The sequence below is a fragment of the Urocampus carinirostris genome, chromosome 6 (genome assembly GCF_059441175.1).
Source record: "Urocampus carinirostris isolate Australia breed hairy pipefish chromosome 6, RoL_Ucar_1.0, whole genome shotgun sequence".
In the NCBI taxonomy this organism is placed as follows: Eukaryota; Metazoa; Chordata; class Actinopteri; order Syngnathiformes; family Syngnathidae; genus Urocampus; species Urocampus carinirostris.
Window position 1 is genome coordinate 28,950,697 of NC_142354.1, and position 20,659 is coordinate 28,971,355.

The 20,659-nt window shown below is 36.8% G+C and overlaps 1 protein-coding gene across 1 annotated transcript in view; it reads left to right on the forward strand.

Moving 5' to 3' along the window:
- The window catches only part of LOC148364518 (low-density lipoprotein receptor-related protein 1-like), a 231,213-nt gene that overhangs the window by 31,098 nt on the left and 179,456 nt on the right, over positions 1 to 20,659 (forward strand). The window contains exon 2 of the mRNA XM_088338658.1: positions 7,407 to 7,529. Coding sequence (XP_088194784.1) covers positions 7,407 to 7,529 — 123 coding nt within the window. The remainder of the gene's footprint in view (positions 1 to 7,406; positions 7,530 to 20,659) is intronic.

The following is a 20,659-nucleotide window of genomic DNA, read 5'->3' on the forward strand; positions in this document are numbered from 1 at the left end:
AAAAAAATGGAGAGTCAATTACACAGTAGATAGCAAATATGGCCTGCTCAGTCTTTTCTTTCTGTTCAGTCAGTCGGCGCCATCCCAACTGTGTTTGAGAGGGACCACATCTCATTTAGTGATTGGTTGTGTGTTTTTTTCCCTTTATTGCCCATCATAATAAGTCCCGAGAGAGTCAGTTATAAGGGGAAGGAAAAATGAAAAACGGAAATGTTGTACAAGTATGTCTGCCATTAAAGTACTGCTAGAAGGTACAGTAAAGAGTTTAAAAATATTGTATTTCTGGCTTTTTTACTAATACACTGGAGATCAAAATTAAAGATCAACGTATAAAAATTTAATAACAGAAGTGACATTTTGAGTTAATTAGTGGCGAAGCGAAGAATCCATCCAGGGACAGTAGAATTAACTCGATTCCATTACTTGCTTAGTATCGATAATATTGATATGTGGATCGATCCACCCACCGCTTGGCATTGCTCTCTCTGATCTCCAAAGACAGACTTGCGACTTATTTATAGCTGTACGTGTGTGAGGAAATGAGAGGGCCGTGTTTGTCTTTGGAGAAGACGCCTTTTTGGAACTAGATTGAACTCTATTCGATGGGGGACACAAGTGGGTGTATGTGTAATGCAACCCAAATGGAGTTGACCCAAAAGTAACTCTGTAAACAAAACGCTCATTGATAGCATGTGTGACATTCCTCCATCCTATCTCAGTATCCCACTCAGACTTTTACGACACACAGACACACACACTCACTCACTTCCTACAGTTTGTTCTTTTAAGTCATCCTATGCTATGTTTGTTTAACCCTTTCAGCACTGACTCCTCTTCCCACTTTCACTTCTTATAAAAACAAGACAAATGTCCTTTTCGGAGCCGTTCGCCGAGTTGAACGAGTTCACAGCGATTTTGTTTACACTGAATTCCCGGATGTAAACAGGAAGTCATTTAAGGAGATTAATGTTAAAGCTTCCGATTGGAATTTACTAAAAAAAGTGTGTTGGAAAGCTGGGTTGAATTCCTAAAGCTTAAGGAACAACTAATGACATCTGCAGGTTTATATAAGTTCATTATCAAATCCAATCCCAAAATAATAAGCACCATATATACTCGCATATAAGCCAGATTTGGAACAGTTAAATAAAATACTGAAATCAGGCGTTTGACTTATAAGCGCCCTACAATTTTGGCAACGAGGCATAGCAAGTATTGATACGGTGATATCGATTCCAAGACCTAACTTTTTTAAGATCTCGGTACTGGCAATGTTAGCCTGTACCATTATCGACTAAATTTTAAGTAATTCAAATGATTATGTTATAATTTTAAGTTGTATATGGATATATTGCGATTCCAAATTGACCCTAGGTATGAGTGAACATATAAATGGTTTTCTGTCTGTGTGCCTTGTGACTGGCTGCCAACCAGTTCAGGATGTCCCCGGCCCACGGCCCGAAGAAGGCTGGAATGGGCTATATATGTGTATATATATTTTTCACTGCAAATATATTCAGGATTCTAGTTTTCAGCCATACCTTTTTTCTTGTTTTACTCATTTATATCTCCTTTACTTATTTATTTGTAATTAATGCACCAATTTCATGTATTTGAGTTTAGCTATGGTTATTTACTTTTTGATACAATCACTTAATCTTTCAATGTATCCATCCATTAAATTATTTGTCAAACAGTCTCTACATTGTTTTTGTGTCCCGTTAGGAGAAAAACTTATCAGAATGTCCTTTACCCAGACAGGACAAAGGGATGTTGTTGTTAGTTTTTCCGCCAATGTTAAATTTTGTATAGCCTGCCCTACTGAAGACAAAATTTATGTCAGACATTTTGACGATGCGCTTGTAAAACCATTACAGCCTTTTTCTTTACTCACAAGCCCAAATTATTCTGTATCATGCGTTTAACTCCAGCCTCGGTTTTATCGGTGTTGTCTCACAACCCTGATGTTAAAGGAACTCGTGGAAAAAGAATACGCCTTCTCCTTCAATCTCTACTTCTTTCAGAGCTGCTAATTATAAAAATAACAATCGGCGTGAGAATTTCACTGTTACTCTACTAATCACTGGGAAAACGGATAAAATACTCGACAACTTTACACTTTCTGCAATTCATCACCAATTGGAAAAATGTAAAGAATTTCCTGCGGCACACCAGACAACAACTCTAGTGGCTATGAATAGGAAACAGCTGAGATGAGCAGCGGGTATATTGTTTGAATTGGATTGTTTTGTAAAATACTGATATCAAAACACAATAAAAGATAAGGTGAAAGTAATCAAGCTGAATGTGACACAAACATTCCCACATGTAAGGAAGCTCTGCGCCCTTATCTCACCAGCGTCAGTTTCCCATTCACAATTCTTCTTAATAGCACCATCGATTGCAATTTTCCCTTTCCTGGGAGCCATACTGATAGCTAATTTATGGCCCAAAAACAAAGATAACTGAATAACGTGATGCGAGAGTAAAGCTCTTGGGTCTTACTGGGCTTTCAATGAGGGGTATATTTAATAAAAGGTGTTGTATTAACATTTTGTGCAGGATTACTTTTTGTTATTTTGGTTGTTTTTTCCATTTTTATTTTTTTATTTATTTGTTATTTGAATTCTTATTTTTGACTTTTTTTTTCTTAATCAAATTGTTTTTGTCCTCCATTTTAGTGTACTGTAACTTGCCTTCTATATTAATAGTCTAATCTAACCCAGTAATATGTGACTTCTATGATATAGTAATAGCTCATTTATTGTATTTCCTATAGTCTGCTTTTATTCATTTATTGATTTGATTGACTTATTTATTTTTCCCCCTTTGTTCTTCTAAATACACTAAAGAATTCAAAATCCACAACTGAAAGAACAAAGCTTGTACCGTATTTTCCGCACTATAAGGCGCACCTAAAAGCCTTAATTTTTTTCAAAAGCTGACCATGCGCCTTATAATACAGTGCGCCTTATTTATGGATCAACATAGATCGCAAAGTCTTCAAACTAACTTGCAGCCGCCGACTCGATTTTCCCCCGAACGCCAAGTAGTACGCGGTGTATGCTGGGATTTATTTACCGGCGTTTCATTGGCTGACCAATGTGTCAATCATCAGTTGAATCGATCACTATTGGCTAAAGTTATTCGGAGGTCAAGGGGCGGATCCTTTTTATCATTTACAGGCTGGCATTGGCTTGAACGGCAAAACAAAGCCTGCAATATGCCGAAAAAGATGAATGTGAATAGCATGTTAGGTCGAACTACGGCGGGGGAGGAAACAGTATTTTACTATTCTGTACTGTATTTGTAAATATTTTACTCTCCTGGATTTACTACACTCACGGATATAAGAGGACATTGGCTGCACATTATTATGAACACAACGACTTCGGTGAGCTACTCCAGGTTTTATATTATCCCTGTATCTTGTTTCAGACTGAACTCGATGTTTCTGTGATAAGCGGTGCAGATAATGGATGGAATGGAGTGTCTATTTTTAAATTAAACTCAATTCCAAGTGTTTATTGTCATATGCACAGTAAAGTTGCAAGCGAAAAAGAAAATAGAAACTAAGGAATGGTTGGCATTTCTTGAATCCCAAGACTTTAACCTTCCGAATGATGGAACGATGCATTTGAGTGACATCGTACGAACACCGCATCCGCACGTGTTCTCGACACGTATTTGCGTCTTTGCAAGCTTTCGGAATGTTAAGGGGGTAATAAGTTTGACTGAACTATCTGACTGTTTTGTCTACGTTCCCATTGTAGCGCCTTATAATCCGGTGCGTCTTATGTATGTCAAAAATAGGACCAAAAACTATTTTTTCGGGGTGCGCCCTATAACCCGGTGCGCCTTATAGTGCGGAAAATACAGTAAATTAGTTTTAGCTTCTGCCATGTTTTTTTTTGTTGCCTTATTCCCAGACAGTTATCTGAGCCCCTCATCTTAAAAATAGTATCGAGAATGTCATGTCAGGTGATGCTCTAATACCAATATTGGACGCGTTACTGAAAAATAAAAAATACAGTTAACAGTTCCTTCATTCAAACAGTAATTCAGTTACCCCTGAGATTACCGCCTACATAAAGTAGCGCTTTATTGTATAAGTAACTATCTAGTTACAAATTACCTTATGTACTCGCACAGAAGCTGACTCTGTAAAACTGCTTTAAATTGGCCACATGCACAATAAATGGAAGAAAATGTGTACACAGACCTGTGGAAGCAGTGAACCCATCATATTTCTTGGCTTCTGCAATCTTGAGAGCTTGAAAGCAAGCAAATAAACTATGTTTATGGTTGCTTGCACCTCATAATCTATGCTTGAGATGGTGCCACAATAACTGTATTCAGTTTTACTTCGTAGGTAATTAAAAACACACCCTCCTTCAAAGATAAAGATGTATGTGACAACGTAGGTGATGGGGGGATGTTAGGCCGTCAGAGGATATACTATAACATGATCTGCATGTAATGAGTAGCAGATTAACACAGTAACAGACCATGTATTAGTAATAGTAGAGTTACAAAGTTTTAGTAATAACACTTTACAGTACTTGTTCACGAGAAAAGTAGTTCAGTTCCTTTGTAACTTGTTAGTCCCAACACTGTCTGAGACTGACTTTATCATGGAATACTAACTCTTACCTCCATCCCTCTAACCTCCTGACCTACTTCCTAAGCTCTGTTCTATATTTCTGCCACTAGCAACTATCACCCCCCCTACCACCCTGCCAGCTTTTATTGGAAAAGCCAGCCTCCTTCCTGACTCCGTCACGTCAGCAACATGTAAATAAACAGCCGACAGGAGACATTTGCAGGACCCCCGCCAATGTTCTCGTTGATACCGCCAAACATGCAAACAAACAAAAATCTTTGAGAAAGATGGATGAGTACAACAGTCAAGGCTTTGTGTTGTAATCCTGGCCTTCGTTCATGAATAAATCAAAACCTTGGGACTTTTCCGAGAGAGACCACGCACACACCCTGTTAAGTGAAGTGCTGCAATATGTCAGATTGAATTCTTAGCATTTAGGTTTAGCTCCGTGGAGGCAAGGTTTAAACGAAATGCTGTCATATTGCTTAACCGCCTTCATCCTGTCATCCCTGGATGGTGATAGTGTGTTTCCCGTCATAGGCCGCAAAATCCTCAGTCGACAGTTTCCAAGTCAATTTTTGTCTTTTCGGATCATGCTGTGTGAAACACATTGGGGCATAAAGGCTCTTATCAAGGTTTCGACACGGTCATTACCCGCAGAGGTCGGCCGGCGTCCTGGAATGATCGCTGTTTAGTTGAGCTGCAGTAAAAATCTGTGCTTTAGGAGCCAGGTCATGTTTTAAATTCGGCTTGTGGATAAAAAAAAAAACCCCGATAAGTCACTCCAAAAAGAGCTCCATTGTTCACTGTTTCTGAACAGACACACACTCATTGAAAATGATCACCAGATGTGCTCATACATTGCTTGCCAAAAGCATCGACATACACTGTATAAGGATGAGTACAACTGTGGGATTTATTATATATAGATGGATACACCTGAAGCATTTTCGGCCGTGGGCACGGAAGATAAAATGCAAATAAAATCAACCAATAAACATGAGGCTTTAATAAGCATGTAATGAGTTCACAGCCATAATAATTATTTTTCCACCACGCCTGTTCGAAGCAGGAAAGGGTGGGGTCTGAAGAGGGATTTCATCCTCGTCCCCGCGTTTTTTGTTGTGTAGCATAAAAATGCTATAAGTAAGAAACGGCCTGTTTCAAATACTGTTCAAATGCCAACCCATACCCCCCCAAATTTCTTTCAAGCACGCGCCACACAAGGAGCTTGACAAAGGCGCCAATAATGACCTAAGCCGGAAGATAACATTAGCGAGTAGAACATTTTTGAATTCCGGAAAGCACATTTAACTGAGGAGCAACCTAACTTATAGTACAAACTTTTGTCTCTTATGTATTTAACTGTTACTCGACACGAAGTAGCTTAAACGGCTGCTTTCTGAGAAATATAAAAACTGAATTTTAATCACTCTGTTTAGATAATTGTCATTGTTATATTATTATTAATATTAATGAAATGAAAACGTACTTAATTGGCCTACCCTTTAAACATGCTTTAATATTGTCTCTCTATACATAAAACTAGTAAAATTTCTCAATTTTCATTCATGGATGTTAAGAACCCTGTGACGAGGAAAAAGTAAAAGTTTGAGAAGATTTGTTGCAATGAGAAACAAGTACAACTTTAAGATGTGTTGCTTTTTCCTTGTTACAAGGACCGTCATTGGTCAATGACAATCTCGTATTGAAGGAAAGTCTATAAAACCAACATTGACTCGCGGTTGCCAGTGTGTGCTTAATGCTTATTGATTAATTCCTTAGAAAATAATCAAGGGTCTGGATAGGATCATACGGCACTGATATGGACTGAGACACTGTCTAGAATTCCCTTTATCATTTATATTTTATATCATGAAATGATAGCTTACTTATTTGAATGTAGAGAGGTTTATATGCTGTATGCGCTTGTATGTGTTAGGAATAAATGTAAACGGGGCAATAAAACTAGGAGCATTTATTTATTTGTGTTTTCAAAATGTTCTGCTTACTAAACAGCATTATTAAAACTTTCCCTATTCACAGAGAGCAAAGAAAGGCCTGAAGATACACATTTTCATACCTTAACTCATTTGTGCACCTGGCTATAAAAATGTTATGAATATATCAGTTAATAAATTGATCAGTTATAAGGAAAATATCTGTTTTCTGCAATGAAGATAACTTAAAACTAATCAGAAAGACAACCCATACATATTGATGTGGTAAATGACTATTTTAGGTGCAGATGTCTTCATTTTAATGCTATATCTACTAAGCCGTATAGAGGACTATTCCCAGAAACCGGCTTTCCAGTGTTCGAGTATCTGGAACATCACATTTGTGGGTGTGATTAAACTTTCAGAATGGCGGAAATAAGAGAACGTTCATGTAAAACTTGACAGTCTATTCTACTTATAAGAAATGACATTTCCCAAAAACTGAAGATCTCCTTCAATGGTGTGTACTACTCCCTTCAGAGAAGAGCACAAACAGTAGAAAGATAAGTGGAAAGACAACAAGTACATCTCTAGTTTGAGAAATATATTCCTTACAGGTCCTCAATTAGGATCTTGGTTAAATGGTACCTACAAAACTTTTTTTGTCTTCCAGCCACCATCCACAGTTTAATTATTGCCAGTGGCAAAGAACAAAATTGACGCCTTTCGGCTAATGAGAGCTCAAGGGATATACATATAAATACATAAATAAATGAATAAAAAATAATATATCTATATATTTCTATAAAACTCAAAAGTATTATTTTTCTGTGATGATTAAACATATTTATTTTGTTTTTCAGCTCCAAAGACTTGCAGCCCCAAGCAATTTGTCTGTAAAGACGGAGTGACGTGCATCTCCAAGGGATGGCGCTGCGACCGGGAAAAAGATTGTCCCGACGGCTCCGACGAGGAGCCCGATGTTTGTGAGTGTTTCTGCAAAAACAGGGCTACATTTAAGGCAATATGTGTCTTTGTTTTTCTTTTGTTTTATTGTTTGGTTCTGGCTGCAAAGTCATCTTTGGCTTTTATTCGTTGTACGAAAAATATATATGTTTCCATTTTTTCTTTTCAGAAATCTTTTTCATCGAAAACCTTATTTTTCTCTAATACATTTCTTAAGAATTATTTTTGTAGAATAAGAGAAATGTTAAATAAAATATTTTATACATTAGAATACGATATAATTTAGTAAGGTATTGAAATAAAACAAACTATCATAAAAATAGGAAGAAACTAACCCTAACCCTGTAAAATAATCAGCTTTGCTTTATTTCAGACCAATCATCTTTTTTCTTTTTTTTAAATAAAAATATTTTCCCCCGTATCACTTTGAAGAACTATTTTTTTTTGGTAAAGTAGGCAAATTATTAAAATGTTATGATATAAAATATTATAAAATTGGGTTTATTGCATGGCATATTGGTTTTAGTTTAAACCCATTTAAAATATGCATTTTTACTAAAGCAAGAAAAACAAAATCAAAAGACAATTGAGCAGAAATCAGAATTGTTTTAAGAATTCTTGTTCATAAAAATCACAAAAATTTATATATAAAATATATTATAATATTATAACAATTATTATAAATCATTATTACTATTTTTACAATGAATATGTAGGTTCGAAATATTTAAATAATCTTATTTTATCATTTACATTTTGTTTTTATTCAAGCAAGAATACAACCATTAAGTTGACAAATTGTGTCATGTTATTTTATATTCTACAAAATTTTAAATTTGTTTTTCAAAAAAAAAACAACCATGTATTTTCTAGATTTTATCATATTAGTTGGCATTTCACTACTTTTTATATTGCAGGTTTTCATAATAAACTGTTTTATTTTCAATAAGCTATTATAATTTCAGCACTATTTTATGATCAATTTTCAAGAATCTTTGATTAGTACAATGACAAAATAATACATAAAAGTAACAAAATTATGTACCGTATTTTTTTTGCATTTTGATCAGAAAATCACTTTAAACATCAGAAATAAATGCAATCGTGATTACATTCAATGCCATTTAATTTGATTGCATTTTATTTTATTATATTGATTTAATTTGAATTTAATAGATACATTTTGATCAAATATAAATTTACTGTATTTGCTCTATATTGCATGCAAATTCATCTTGAAAGGAGCATTAAAACTACTTGTATTTTTTCCGCTTTTGTGCTTTTCATTTGATTAATCGTCGATTAGATTTTGTTTAGTGTGACGGGGGAAAACAAAGGCATGTTTTGTTTTCTATCCTTGGAGGTCATTTTCCCTTAAAGCTGCACTGTCACGGGGATTTGCAATGTTTGTTTTTTTACATGAGGGATGGATGGGATTTTCTCTTTTCCTCCCAGCGCCCCTTAGATGCAGTCAATGAAACAAATACAATGTATATGAACTAAAATAAGAAGACTTTTAAAGTCTTCCTTGATGATAAACAGCTCTTAAGCTGGTGAGGAGAATGAGAGCTGCAGTGTGACGTTTCCCTGGTCAAATTTTCATTGGTCGTTTTCCAAGAGGACGCACTGTTTGGACGTAGGGGAAAATATGTGTGTGTGTGTAAAGCTTTGACATGTTTTTGGAGGGTTGGAATAGAATTAGAGACTGCGGGGCCGGGGGTGAAGCCCTCCAGATTTGGTCTAGAAGAGGGTTGGGCAATATTCAGCCAAGGTTTCGAAGACCTATCATATTTTCAGATATGAATATCTCTCACCTTTAGGAGAAATTTATAGTTTTGATTTCAAAAAGGGTGAGCAACGGGAATTGTATAGATCTGCTTAGAAAATATTTTCAAGTAGGGAGGGTTGTACCGTGAGATTTCCCAGACTGAATCGGGTGTTTTGAGTTGGTGTGTTTGAATTAAGATAATTGCAGTTTACCCGGGCAGGAGTTCTGTATTTATTAGTGTTTACTCTACATCCGATTTTAGCTCATTATCTCACTATTTTCATTCATGGTACCAGAAATGAATGATAGAAAATTGAGAAAACAGAGCAATATAAATAAACTCTTCAGTGTGTTTGTATTAGTTGAGTATACAGAACCTCAACAATTCCCTTAGTTTGGACTTTTTTTAGTCTTATACATATTATTTGTTGTATATATTTTATATATAAGCCGCACCCAATACATTTCTAAAGGAAAAAACATTTTATACACGCATAAGTTACACCTGACTATAAGCCGCACGAGCCCATATTGAAACATGAGATATTTACAAAGAAAGATGGCACACAGAAACAGTTTTAATAATATACGGTACCATAACCCCTTAAGGTTCCGACTTTTGATAAACAAATATGTGTCTGTACGATGTCCCCAGTAACTGAAATATGTCACACCACATATTATTGGAAAGCCTAAACTCTGGGGATTAAAGCTATGATGACCATTTCAAAATATATTCATCAGTCTGAAGCTTACCGTTACGTCCCCCGGCCATCTTCAACTTCTTTGAAAGTCTGCAAAAATGGTTTTGCTACATCAAGGACAATCCATACAATCCAACCGTGTGATATATTTACTCTAAAACACATGATCATGCTGACCGATAAATGGGAATCCGCCTTAAACACTTCTGCTTCTTTGGATGTTATTTCCTGTAATCCGTTCTTTCCCTGCTTGGTTTACAAATAAACAGACTCAAAAAATGATTTCCAATATGGTAGTTGGACCACCCCCTATAAATTGACACTTTTTCCAAGATACGGGTCGGTTTTTGCTAGCTTCATTTATTGTATTAAAATTGCGTCTTCCTTGTCACTTTACTGCTCGGGCACCCTTGGCAGCCATTAAAGAAAATGCATAAATTACCTGCATCATTGCATAAGTCGCATGGTTGAAAGCTTGGGAAAAAAGTTGCGACTTATAGTCTGAATTTTACGGTACACACGCTCCCCTACTTAAAACCATTCGACTTACAAAAAACGGTAGATACGAAAATAAATTTCGGGATGTCGAAAAATATCAAGACATTGCTGTAAGTTAGATTTTGTATCGTGTGCACCTTTTTCCGAGTACAAGACATTACTGTAGTGCTTCGTTCCGCCGCTACCGGCGTGTGGTGGCGCTGTGAGCAGTCACCCAGCCTCCACACCGAAGAAGAAATCCATCTCCCTCTTCCTAGTTCGTGTGTAAACACACTGTACTGAATCTTCATCACGCTAAGAACTTTGATATCTTTATTGTTTAATATGTCTTGCATCCATTCAATATGGTTGGTGTAAAGTGTAAAGAAGAAGCGAGCTGTTTCTTTTGAAATGAAAGTGGAATAAGAAAGCTTGATGCGGTTGAAAAAAATGTTTGTATCGCTTTTTTTCTGCCACTTTTTACTACTACGGAGGAAGTAGCCTATATATATATATATATATATATATATATATATATATATATATATATCTCATCTATTAGCTGTACCGCTTATCCTTATTAGGGTCGCGGGGGGGCTGGAGCCCATCCCAGCCATCTCCGGGCAGTGGGCAGGGGACATCCTGAACTGGTTGCCAGCCAATCGCAGATATATATATATATATATATATATATATATATATATATTTATGTATGTATATTTGTCATTATATTTTTACCATTTTGGGTTGTTGGGCTGGATTACAAAGCCTTATTGGCTGCATGTGGTCCACAGGCTGTAGTTACCCATTGTTGGTCTAGACCAGGGGTCGGGAACCTATGGCTCGCGAGCCATATATGGCTCGCGAGCCATATATGGCTCGCGAGCCATATATGGCTCTTTCTATGAGTATCTGTGGCTCAGAGACCAATTTGATTGCATGCAAAATTTCTCCATTTTGTTCAAAACCGGAGTTGTCTATCCTATTCAGGTACACGCAAAGCCAAACCAAAGCTAAGTACAAAGGTAACACTTCGCAGTATATATAGGGCACGTTTTTCACTACAATTTACAGTCAAGGTGTCACACAAAAAAAGGGGGAAAAAAAAATCGTTTTGGCTGTACAACGCTAAAGAGTCCTTTATTTAAAAGTTCACTATATAATCTGTGTTCAGTGTTCAGATACTTTATGATAAATCCACAGAACTGTAAATACGCCAAAACACCGGAAGAGAACTTAGTCATTTGATTGGGTGAGTGGGAGGGATGGGTGGAGCTATGCAAAAAGTACAAGCATTCCCTCCCATCTCTCGCCAAAGGTAAGCACATAAGGCTCCCTATTCTCAGAATGTTGTGACGTTTTTACAAAATAAATGCTTGCATCTGGTTTTGAAACCAATATGTATGAAAAAAAGGGTCAAAAGGAGTTTAACCGATCTTGAGTAATTGCAAGAAAGAGACAAGTTTAAAGTGGTATGTTTGTTGAATTTGGGACAGGGGCTCTGGCATTATTCTCTTTTCATAATTTTTATCAAATCATCAAAAATAAATGTGCTGAAGACTAAGCTTTTGTCTGGGGCGCCGGTTTAGCAATTTAGTAAATTTGTCTCATAATATATGGTGTGGCTCTTTCCCAAAATAAAATTAATATTTTTTGCTTTTATGGCTCTTTGAGTCAAAAAGGTTCCCGACCCCTGGTCTAGACGCAGAGACAGTCAGGAAGTCGGTCTGGAAGTCCTTAAAGACACGCCCATACCAATGGGGAAACCTTCTGTTTAGCCCAACCTGCTCCTTCATCTTTTTTTTTTTTTTTTTAACTTAGCTTGCTTCCATGTCTCTATCTGGGACAGGGACAACAGTGACTGCATCCCTTGTCTCATTCTACATCCCCTTTCTGCCAAAACTTCGGAAAAAAACCAACCCAAAAAAACACTTACGGGAATAGTGCACCGATGGAACTTGACTTCACACTGTGGTAGTGGAAAAAGGTTGTGAGTCAGTCGCAGGACTTTCAGTATGTGTACAAAACTCAAAAATGTGTGAAACATTTCCCCTCTATTCCTTTGTAACATCTGTATGCTGTCCTATGCAGTTATTCAGTAGACCGTGTGCACTCAAAGATAGCAATATGGTTGCGATGCTGGGCTGAACCGGAAACTTGAGATGAAAATTCGGAACCACTTAAGATTTGAGCCAAGATCTTACAGATGGTGAGCACTGAGGCTCTGCCTTGCGGTTATCATTAAGGCAAGCAATGAATGAAAACATTGCATTAGAAAGTTGGCATAACAACAATATATTTGTGGAGTTTTAGCCTAGCAATAGTGTGCACAACCAGATTAGAAAATACAGTCATTGTAAATTTAAATGCATCAAATTAACTGTGTTTTAGCTGATGAAAAACAAAACAAAAAAAACAACAACAACATTAATTTGGTATCAAAAGGACTCTTTGTAATATTTGACCACTAGATGTTGCTGCGTTGTTTTGTCACTACACTGTAGTGCAAGCGAAATCAAGTGCGACACAGTAGTGTTTGGCAACCTTTTCTGTACCATGGACTGGTTTAATGTCTGACAATATTGGTAACAATAACAATGACAATGATAATACGCCTAAATCCACTGTGTTTTTACTAGTCAACTTGGGATCTGGATGACATAGGAAAAAGCATTAGATTGTCTCCTCACACTATTATTACTCACGGTACCACATTGTCTTGCTTTTTTATCTTAAATGCGCACGTGATTGGTTAATCATCACTGGGATGGAGCATTATGGGAATGAGTTTAGCCAAAAGAACATTATACAAAGATTGACTGATAAAGTGCACCTTCAAGATCAAAAAGGCAAGACAATGTGGTTCCGTAAGTAAAAGTTAGAGGTCTACCAATTATGGGGCGGGTGATTTTCATCTAAATGATCCAATTTGGAGGAAGGAAATTGGGCAGTTATTTCAAACAAATTGTCCAGATCACTTAAAAAATAAGAATAAAAAAAGAATAATGTTTGGGGTGTCATTTTGACGTAAATGATCAAATGTTGGCGTTTGAATGATAGGACTCCGCTGTTGTTTTCTAGTTTTGAGAATTTATGTCAACCCATTAGTCAAATATCTTGTTATGTAAAAAAATGTTTTTCTAATGTTTTTATTTCTAGAAATGCATCTCAAATTGGTAGCCCTTTGTGCATACGACATACAAAAAAGAAGCTCTCATCTTAAAAAATAATGGCGAGCATTGGACTAAAGTGTGATAAGTGTCCCCTCATTTGACCGTTTTTCCTCGAATCAGAGCTCTCTTGAGGTAATTAGTCAGAACAGATTATAATTGTGGTTATCATTGGAACTATATATCACCATTGACTCTTTAATGTCGTCTCTGACGTTTTTCCCCTATCACAATGGGAAATCGGCTAATTTATAGCAATAAAACAATTGTTTTTGTCGATTGACGCAAAAAATGTTTATCGATACCATACGTGGCTGAGGTTTCACAGCGGCCTTGTCACTAGGGCGGCCATCGCTCGTGAAGTCACCCACTGCCCAGTGCAGCTGCTGTGTTCTTCCCACAATGCCGTTCTTTGTCACCCCGGGGTAATGGTGGGATAGAGGGACACTCACAGAGGACCACAAAAACTCCACGCTTGTTTGAGCATATGCTACGGATCTGCATTCCTGATCGACAACAAGCCAGTCCAACGGTGGGATGCGACTCCTCAGGCTGTAGAATTTATTTGGGTCTCAATTAGAGCAAGGCGGCTTTGGAAATACGAGGAGCCAAATACCGACATCCGCTGCCTCTGGCCTGTAATAAGGACTCTTTTACAAGCTCTTCTTACCTAAGCAGCAATTAGTCTTTTAGGATTTTGACAGCACTTGTAAAAAAAGCCAAATTTGTTTTGTTGGAATATGCATGGGAATTTTAGTTCAATGCATTGCAATGCAAAAAGTGAACTTTGAAGCGTCCACCACTCAAAAAAGGTTGATGAGTTTTACAAACAATCGATTTCCTGCAGAAGTATAAGGGGAAGGACCCAAGGAATTTCTGGTGAAGCTCAAGAAATTGATTTTTCCAGTGTTCGACTTTGTCTTGTGCCCAGTCAGGCAAATCCAGCTCATAGAATTGAGAGTGGGGATGTCAAGTGCTTGTGTATTTTCTTCCCAATTCAGCCGAAATTATTTCAAGTTCTTCCACTTTCTGCACAAAATTGCGACAAAAAAACCTAACGATTCCAGTTTAATTATTAAACATCATTATACAGCATGGAGTCTCAAACTCAATTTATTTGGGGATGCTGGAGCTAGGGTCTGAGCGAGGTTGGGCTGACTTTGGTTTTCCATAAGCCAAGCTCTGATAAAAACGTTCCACCAATCATGTTTTTTACAATTTTCTACACAAATAAGATAAAAAAAACATTAAGGATCCATAATTCTTGTGTCCTGCACCTAATGCACATGAAAGCGACAGTGTGTATTTTTTAACCACTAGTATCCCTGTATTGTGTAGTACAACCGAAAACAAGTACTAAAAAGCACAAGGAATACAAACTACGGAGACTAACTAACATTTATCGGGTACCTGTCAGAGCAAGATGATGGACAATTATGTCAGCTCCCTCTAAGAGAGGCCACTGTTATGTAAGATGAATACACATTTCTTGACCCAAGAGTTTTTTAAAAGGTTCACTCATGTTTATTATCATAGTTCCTGTATTTTGGGTTATTTTTCTTAAATTAATACTGTTTTTTTTAACTGATGTTTTTACCACCAGGAGGCACTTGGTAATACACACTGTCCTGTTAAACTTTCTAATGAAGACCGAGGCCTCAAATTATCATCCTTTTGGCTGCAATTGGTCCCCAGGACGCGACTTTAAGACAGTGTGTGTTTGTGTTTAACTTTAAAATACTCAGAATAAATTTAGAATATGTACTCTACTGCCACCTGCAGCATTGGAGTGCAATATTGCTCTGTGTGAATTATTTTAAACAAAAACACACTGTCCATATTTTAGTAATAATTATGTATTAAACTGATGAAAAGATGGCAATGTTTTAAACATTTTTCTTGAATTTTGTGTCATCGTTCATAGCTTGGGGGATAGGTTGAGCCAAAGTGCAGTGCAATACTGTATTTTCAAACAACGGGGGTACTTTTGATTTAGTTTGTGGTCAACTAGTTTGCGGTAACCTAGTTTGCTCTCAAATGTAATAAACTGTTGCAATATAGTCAGTCAGGAAAATTAGTAAAATGGTAAGATTCTTAAGCTATTGAATACGATTTTTTATTTTGACAAAACGAGTCACAATGAAACTTGCACGGCTTCTATAACTACATATTCATTTTTTTCCTCAAAATCTACATATTTTGCAATCTTAATTTATTACGTAATAAATAGCGTAATCAATTTATTGCAGACATTTAGGAGGAAGAATCCAAGTAATTGCTGGTAAAGCTCAAGTAATTGTTTTTTTCAGTGTTCGAATTTGTCTTGTGCCCAGTCAGGCATTATCACACCAAATCCAGCTAACAGAATTAAGGGTGGGGATGTCAAAAAATAATTCAACCGCCCTGAATACAAGTTAAAAAATGAAGAAAGTAACAACAGATGATGAAGCAGTGGCCGATGCATTCAATAAAATGTAAACATTGGACACAGCTGGCATCTGAAATCACAAATACACAAAACAATGAGGTTAAAGTAAATACAATCAATAAAGGACATTCACTTTTTATGAATGTAATAAATGAAAATAAAATTGTTAATTCTGAATAAATTTAATTGAAAAAAAAAAAATCACCTGATTGCAACGATCTATAGATGACTATTATTTAACGAGTAATTGAGAAAATTGCAAGCCCTTTAACATACATATTCATTTTACCTTTTCCAACTGGAAAATTTTTCGAACTCATAAAAAGATAATTTCTTTATTTAAACATTGAGACAGTCAGTAGTTCACTTATCATAAGGTGATATCAATACTTTTTGGTGTTTGGGCATTTGGGTTGGCTATGGTCATTTTTTTGTGTTTTTCTTTTTTTGCTACTTTTTCCTTTTTGGGGTTTTTTGTGTATGTGTTTGTCTTGCTGCCGGTCACCCCTCTCAAGGCATATGACCAGAGTAGATAGATAGATTGAATCAATACTTGAACTATCTATCTATCAATCAAAAATTCCGGAGAAGCTATTATTTTACACTTTTGGCATTTCTTTTTTGTCTAATGTTCCTTTTCTGGGGCAAGATTCTGTTGTATTGTTTTGATTTTGAATGTCTCTCCTGCAAGAAAGAACTAGAATAATAGCGGTGGGCACTTCGGCTTCAGCCTACTTCTTTTAAGCACATGCTTATGTATTTCATGATGGTATTGTACAGTAGTTGTTTTCATTTACTGTTCACGGATCCCTTAACCGCATGCGTCGTTGGGGCATCAATGAGGACACAACTCTGGACAGCCTTCTCCACTGTTGACGGCCCCTTGTCTGTTCTTGGGTCGTGGCAAAGTTCGCACCAGTCCATTCCCTTAATGTTATTGCTCCAGTTCTTTTTCGGTCTTCCTCTCCTCCTGCCCCCTTGGACTGTGCTCTAGAGAATTATCTTGGTCTGTCCTGATGATCTTGTAATGTGACCATGCCTCTGAAGTTTCTGTCTGTGCACATTTGATAACAGTTCTTGGAAGGGTCCAATGTACCCTCTGATGGTGTTGCACACTGTTTCATTTGTCACATGGGCTACGTTGCTGATGCCTAGAAGTTTCCTGTAGCATCGCATCTCCATGGCCTGGATTTTCTTATCCAGTTTTGTTGTGAGAGTCCATGTCTTGCAAGCTTTGAGGAAGATAGAAGTAACCAGCGCTTGCATGAGTCTGATCTTTGATTTCACCACTATGTTCTTGTCCCTCCATATGGGTATAAGTCTGACAAGTGCGACAATGGTACGGCTCACTTATGATTATTAATAAATCGCAAAGCGAACATTTACTCCTATTTAATAGATATTATCACTTTTCTAAAGTTGAGTATATTTCACACCTCTTTTTACGTTGTTTAAGCAAACTGTAAGCAGTATCAACAGCCAAAAGTCAGCTTCTACAACACACTAGCTTTTTAAAGGGCGTGTTGGTCAGCCGGCCACCAGTCAAGGCCATTTTTAGACAAGTCTGGTCAAAGCTTCCCCCTCCGAAGGACTAAAGGGCCCAGACTGTGTTCAGCCAAGAAAAGCGTGTCAGGGGTTTAAATTGAAGAGGAGAAAAAAAAGATCATTATGTAATCCCAGCAGGGCTATCCACAGGCCCCGTTGGAGAAGGCTAGAGGCACTTTAAGGGGACACAAGAGACAAACTAGGACAATCGGTTGCTGAGTGCTTGCAAAATGAGTTGGAAATCTGGAATCATATTTTTGGACTAAGACAAGGCAGTAATGTAAATGCTGAACATCTGGTTTGGATCCGTGGCGCGATCTTTTCAAGTGACGAAGTAGTCTGTGTGTGTACTTTGATAAGCTGCTACTCTTGCCCCATCCCCTACCTGAGATGGAATGTAATCCGTTCAAAAATAAATTTAAATGTATCTAATCTAAATCTATCCATCTAATGTAAATCTATATAATATAAAATCTTGAATCTATGTAGAATCCTTTATCAATCCCAATTTGTGTGTGTGTTCGTATGTGACTAATAGGCTCCGAAACGGCTTAACCCTTTTCCGTGAAAACTAACATAGTTTCACTTTAGGCCATCACAAGTGCCCTTAGCTAGGTTTCATGTCAAGGCACCCCCAATGAGTACCAGCAAAATCAATAAACATTTGCTTTTATGTGGTCTGCTTTTGTGGTGTCTTCTAACACCATTTGCAGACAAATTGGGTACTGCAGCTGACGACCAATGACCACTCTAAGCAGCCGAAAACACATTTTTATCGTCCTGGAAACGCTGGGCCATCTGCTTGTTATGAGATGAGAAGAAAAATTATTTTGTTTAGTACACAACCTTCTGAAATTGTCATTCTACGCGAGAACCCCACAAGGGCATGTTTTATTGACTGTTAATTTTCAGCAATTAAAATTGTCCAATAATTTAGGGAAGCCACACATCAAATGATTAATTTCAAGGTTGAATTGATTTATTGATTCACATTTTTAACAATTTCAAAAAGATTTGTTGATAACGTGAAACTATTTACCCACTGACATGTAGCTGTAATTTGGCCACCTTGTCTAAAAGTGCTTCAATCATATTTTTTAAATATTTAGTATTTGGTTTTGATTTTGTTTTAACTACTATGTTTATCTGTGGATGCAGCGTTCCAGGTTGTTGAGTGGTTGGAAATAGAGGTGATTTTATTTTGTTATTGCACATTTCATGTTTTTATACAGCATTTTTAATTGCAGTTTGTCGCCTGAAATTTGAAATACAAACACATTTTGGGGTATTGATTGATTCCACATTGATTGAACATAATTTGGCTCTGACATCCAATCATTCCTGCTTTTATTTAGAAGTAAACCAATTAAAAATATAGGGATGGGCGATTACCAATACCAAGTTGTAGCATCAGTGAGACTGAGCAATATGAATTTTCAAAATCACCAGTCAGTCAGTTTTTAAAGTAAACCCCACCCAAAACACATTTTCTTAAACAAGATTTACTGACTAAATAAAAGCATCATGTGAAAAAAATGGAGACAACAATACTTAATTTTAAATCTGTTTAAACTCAAAGAAATAATAACCATGCAAATGCTTGGGCTAAAATAAGAATATAATGTGTGATTTGGTTACTTTGCTTACTATTTTGTATTACTTCTTTTGGTTTTTAGTCGCACGACACAATACAGCCAGTGGTCAGATATTACACACTGTCCCTTCAAATGTGAATTCAGTGGTTAGTGACCATCAATTATTATTTTAAGTAGTTAAGTTAAACCCTTGAATTAGACCTCACAATAATTACATTGACAAATTCATTACAATTAATCCCTCAGCCTCAGGTATCAGGCTGATACTAGCCTTTTTTAATGTATTTGTACTCGCGATGGTAGCAAACACTGGTATGATTGCCTGATAGTGCTGATTTAACAATTACAAGCCAGAAATTAAAGAATGACATCAAGAAATAAAAAAATGTCATCAAATTAATGAAGTATTAATGAAACATTTTTTGCATCTCTTTAAAGATATCAAACATTTTGCACAGATGTAAGGGACTTTTATGTATTTTATGGGTATCTTGTATCTGTATCCATGACTACTCAAGATATGCCAGATATGTCAGTTTCGTTATTGGTTTGAAAAACATTGTATAAAACCTACCTACAGTATTTCCTGTGACAGAAAAACAATTATTTGAAACTCAATTTTTAGAATAAGGCAAATCAATACGAGCTTGTTAAACATTTTGCTAAGTTCGGGGATTACGTCGGGATAGCAAAGCTCTAAAATACTGTTTGTACTGCGGGCTGTGAATACATTTAAAATCTTGAGAAAATTATTTCAAATAGCCGGCTACTGTTGTAAATTTTCGAGGAAACTGCAGATAAATGCTGGTTGTTTGCTTTTACTCTTTCCTAACCTGCACTAATATTGCACAGCTTGTTTATTTGTTTTGGATTTTTGGCGATTTGGCCTTGTTTACCTTCACATGATAGAAGTATTTGCCTAGTATATCACCCCCCTTCTCGAGTAGAAGAAGTGAAGTTTGTCGGGCTATGGAGAACTGGATTTCCTTGCTTCGCTTGTCACCTTGCCAGCTCTCCCCCGTGAAGGACTGCAAATGCGGCCTTGTTGTTTTTGAAAAGCAGGGTGGGGGGGCATCAGCAGGAGGTAACTAGGGGGGTAACTGTCGAGCGCAGTGTGAAAAGGGTGTCTTGCCTTGGTGTGAATTGATATTGAGTCACTGGGGAGAAAAAGAACACTTCCAACAGATTGGCGTCATAATGTGTGAAAAGGTTAGTCCAGACATCTTAATGATTTCATACTCACCCGCTACAGCACATGTGTCAAACTCATGGGTAGCGGGTCAAATGTGGCCCGCGAGAACTTTAAATGTCTTAGCGTCCAAAAATGATAGGTCAAAAGTGTGCTTTGACCAAAAACTACATTTCCCACAATGCCTGTCGACTACATTTTCCGCAAAGTGACCTCTCAGCTCCACAACACAGTGTTTCAACAGTATTTCTACATTAATGAGTGTATTTAAGAG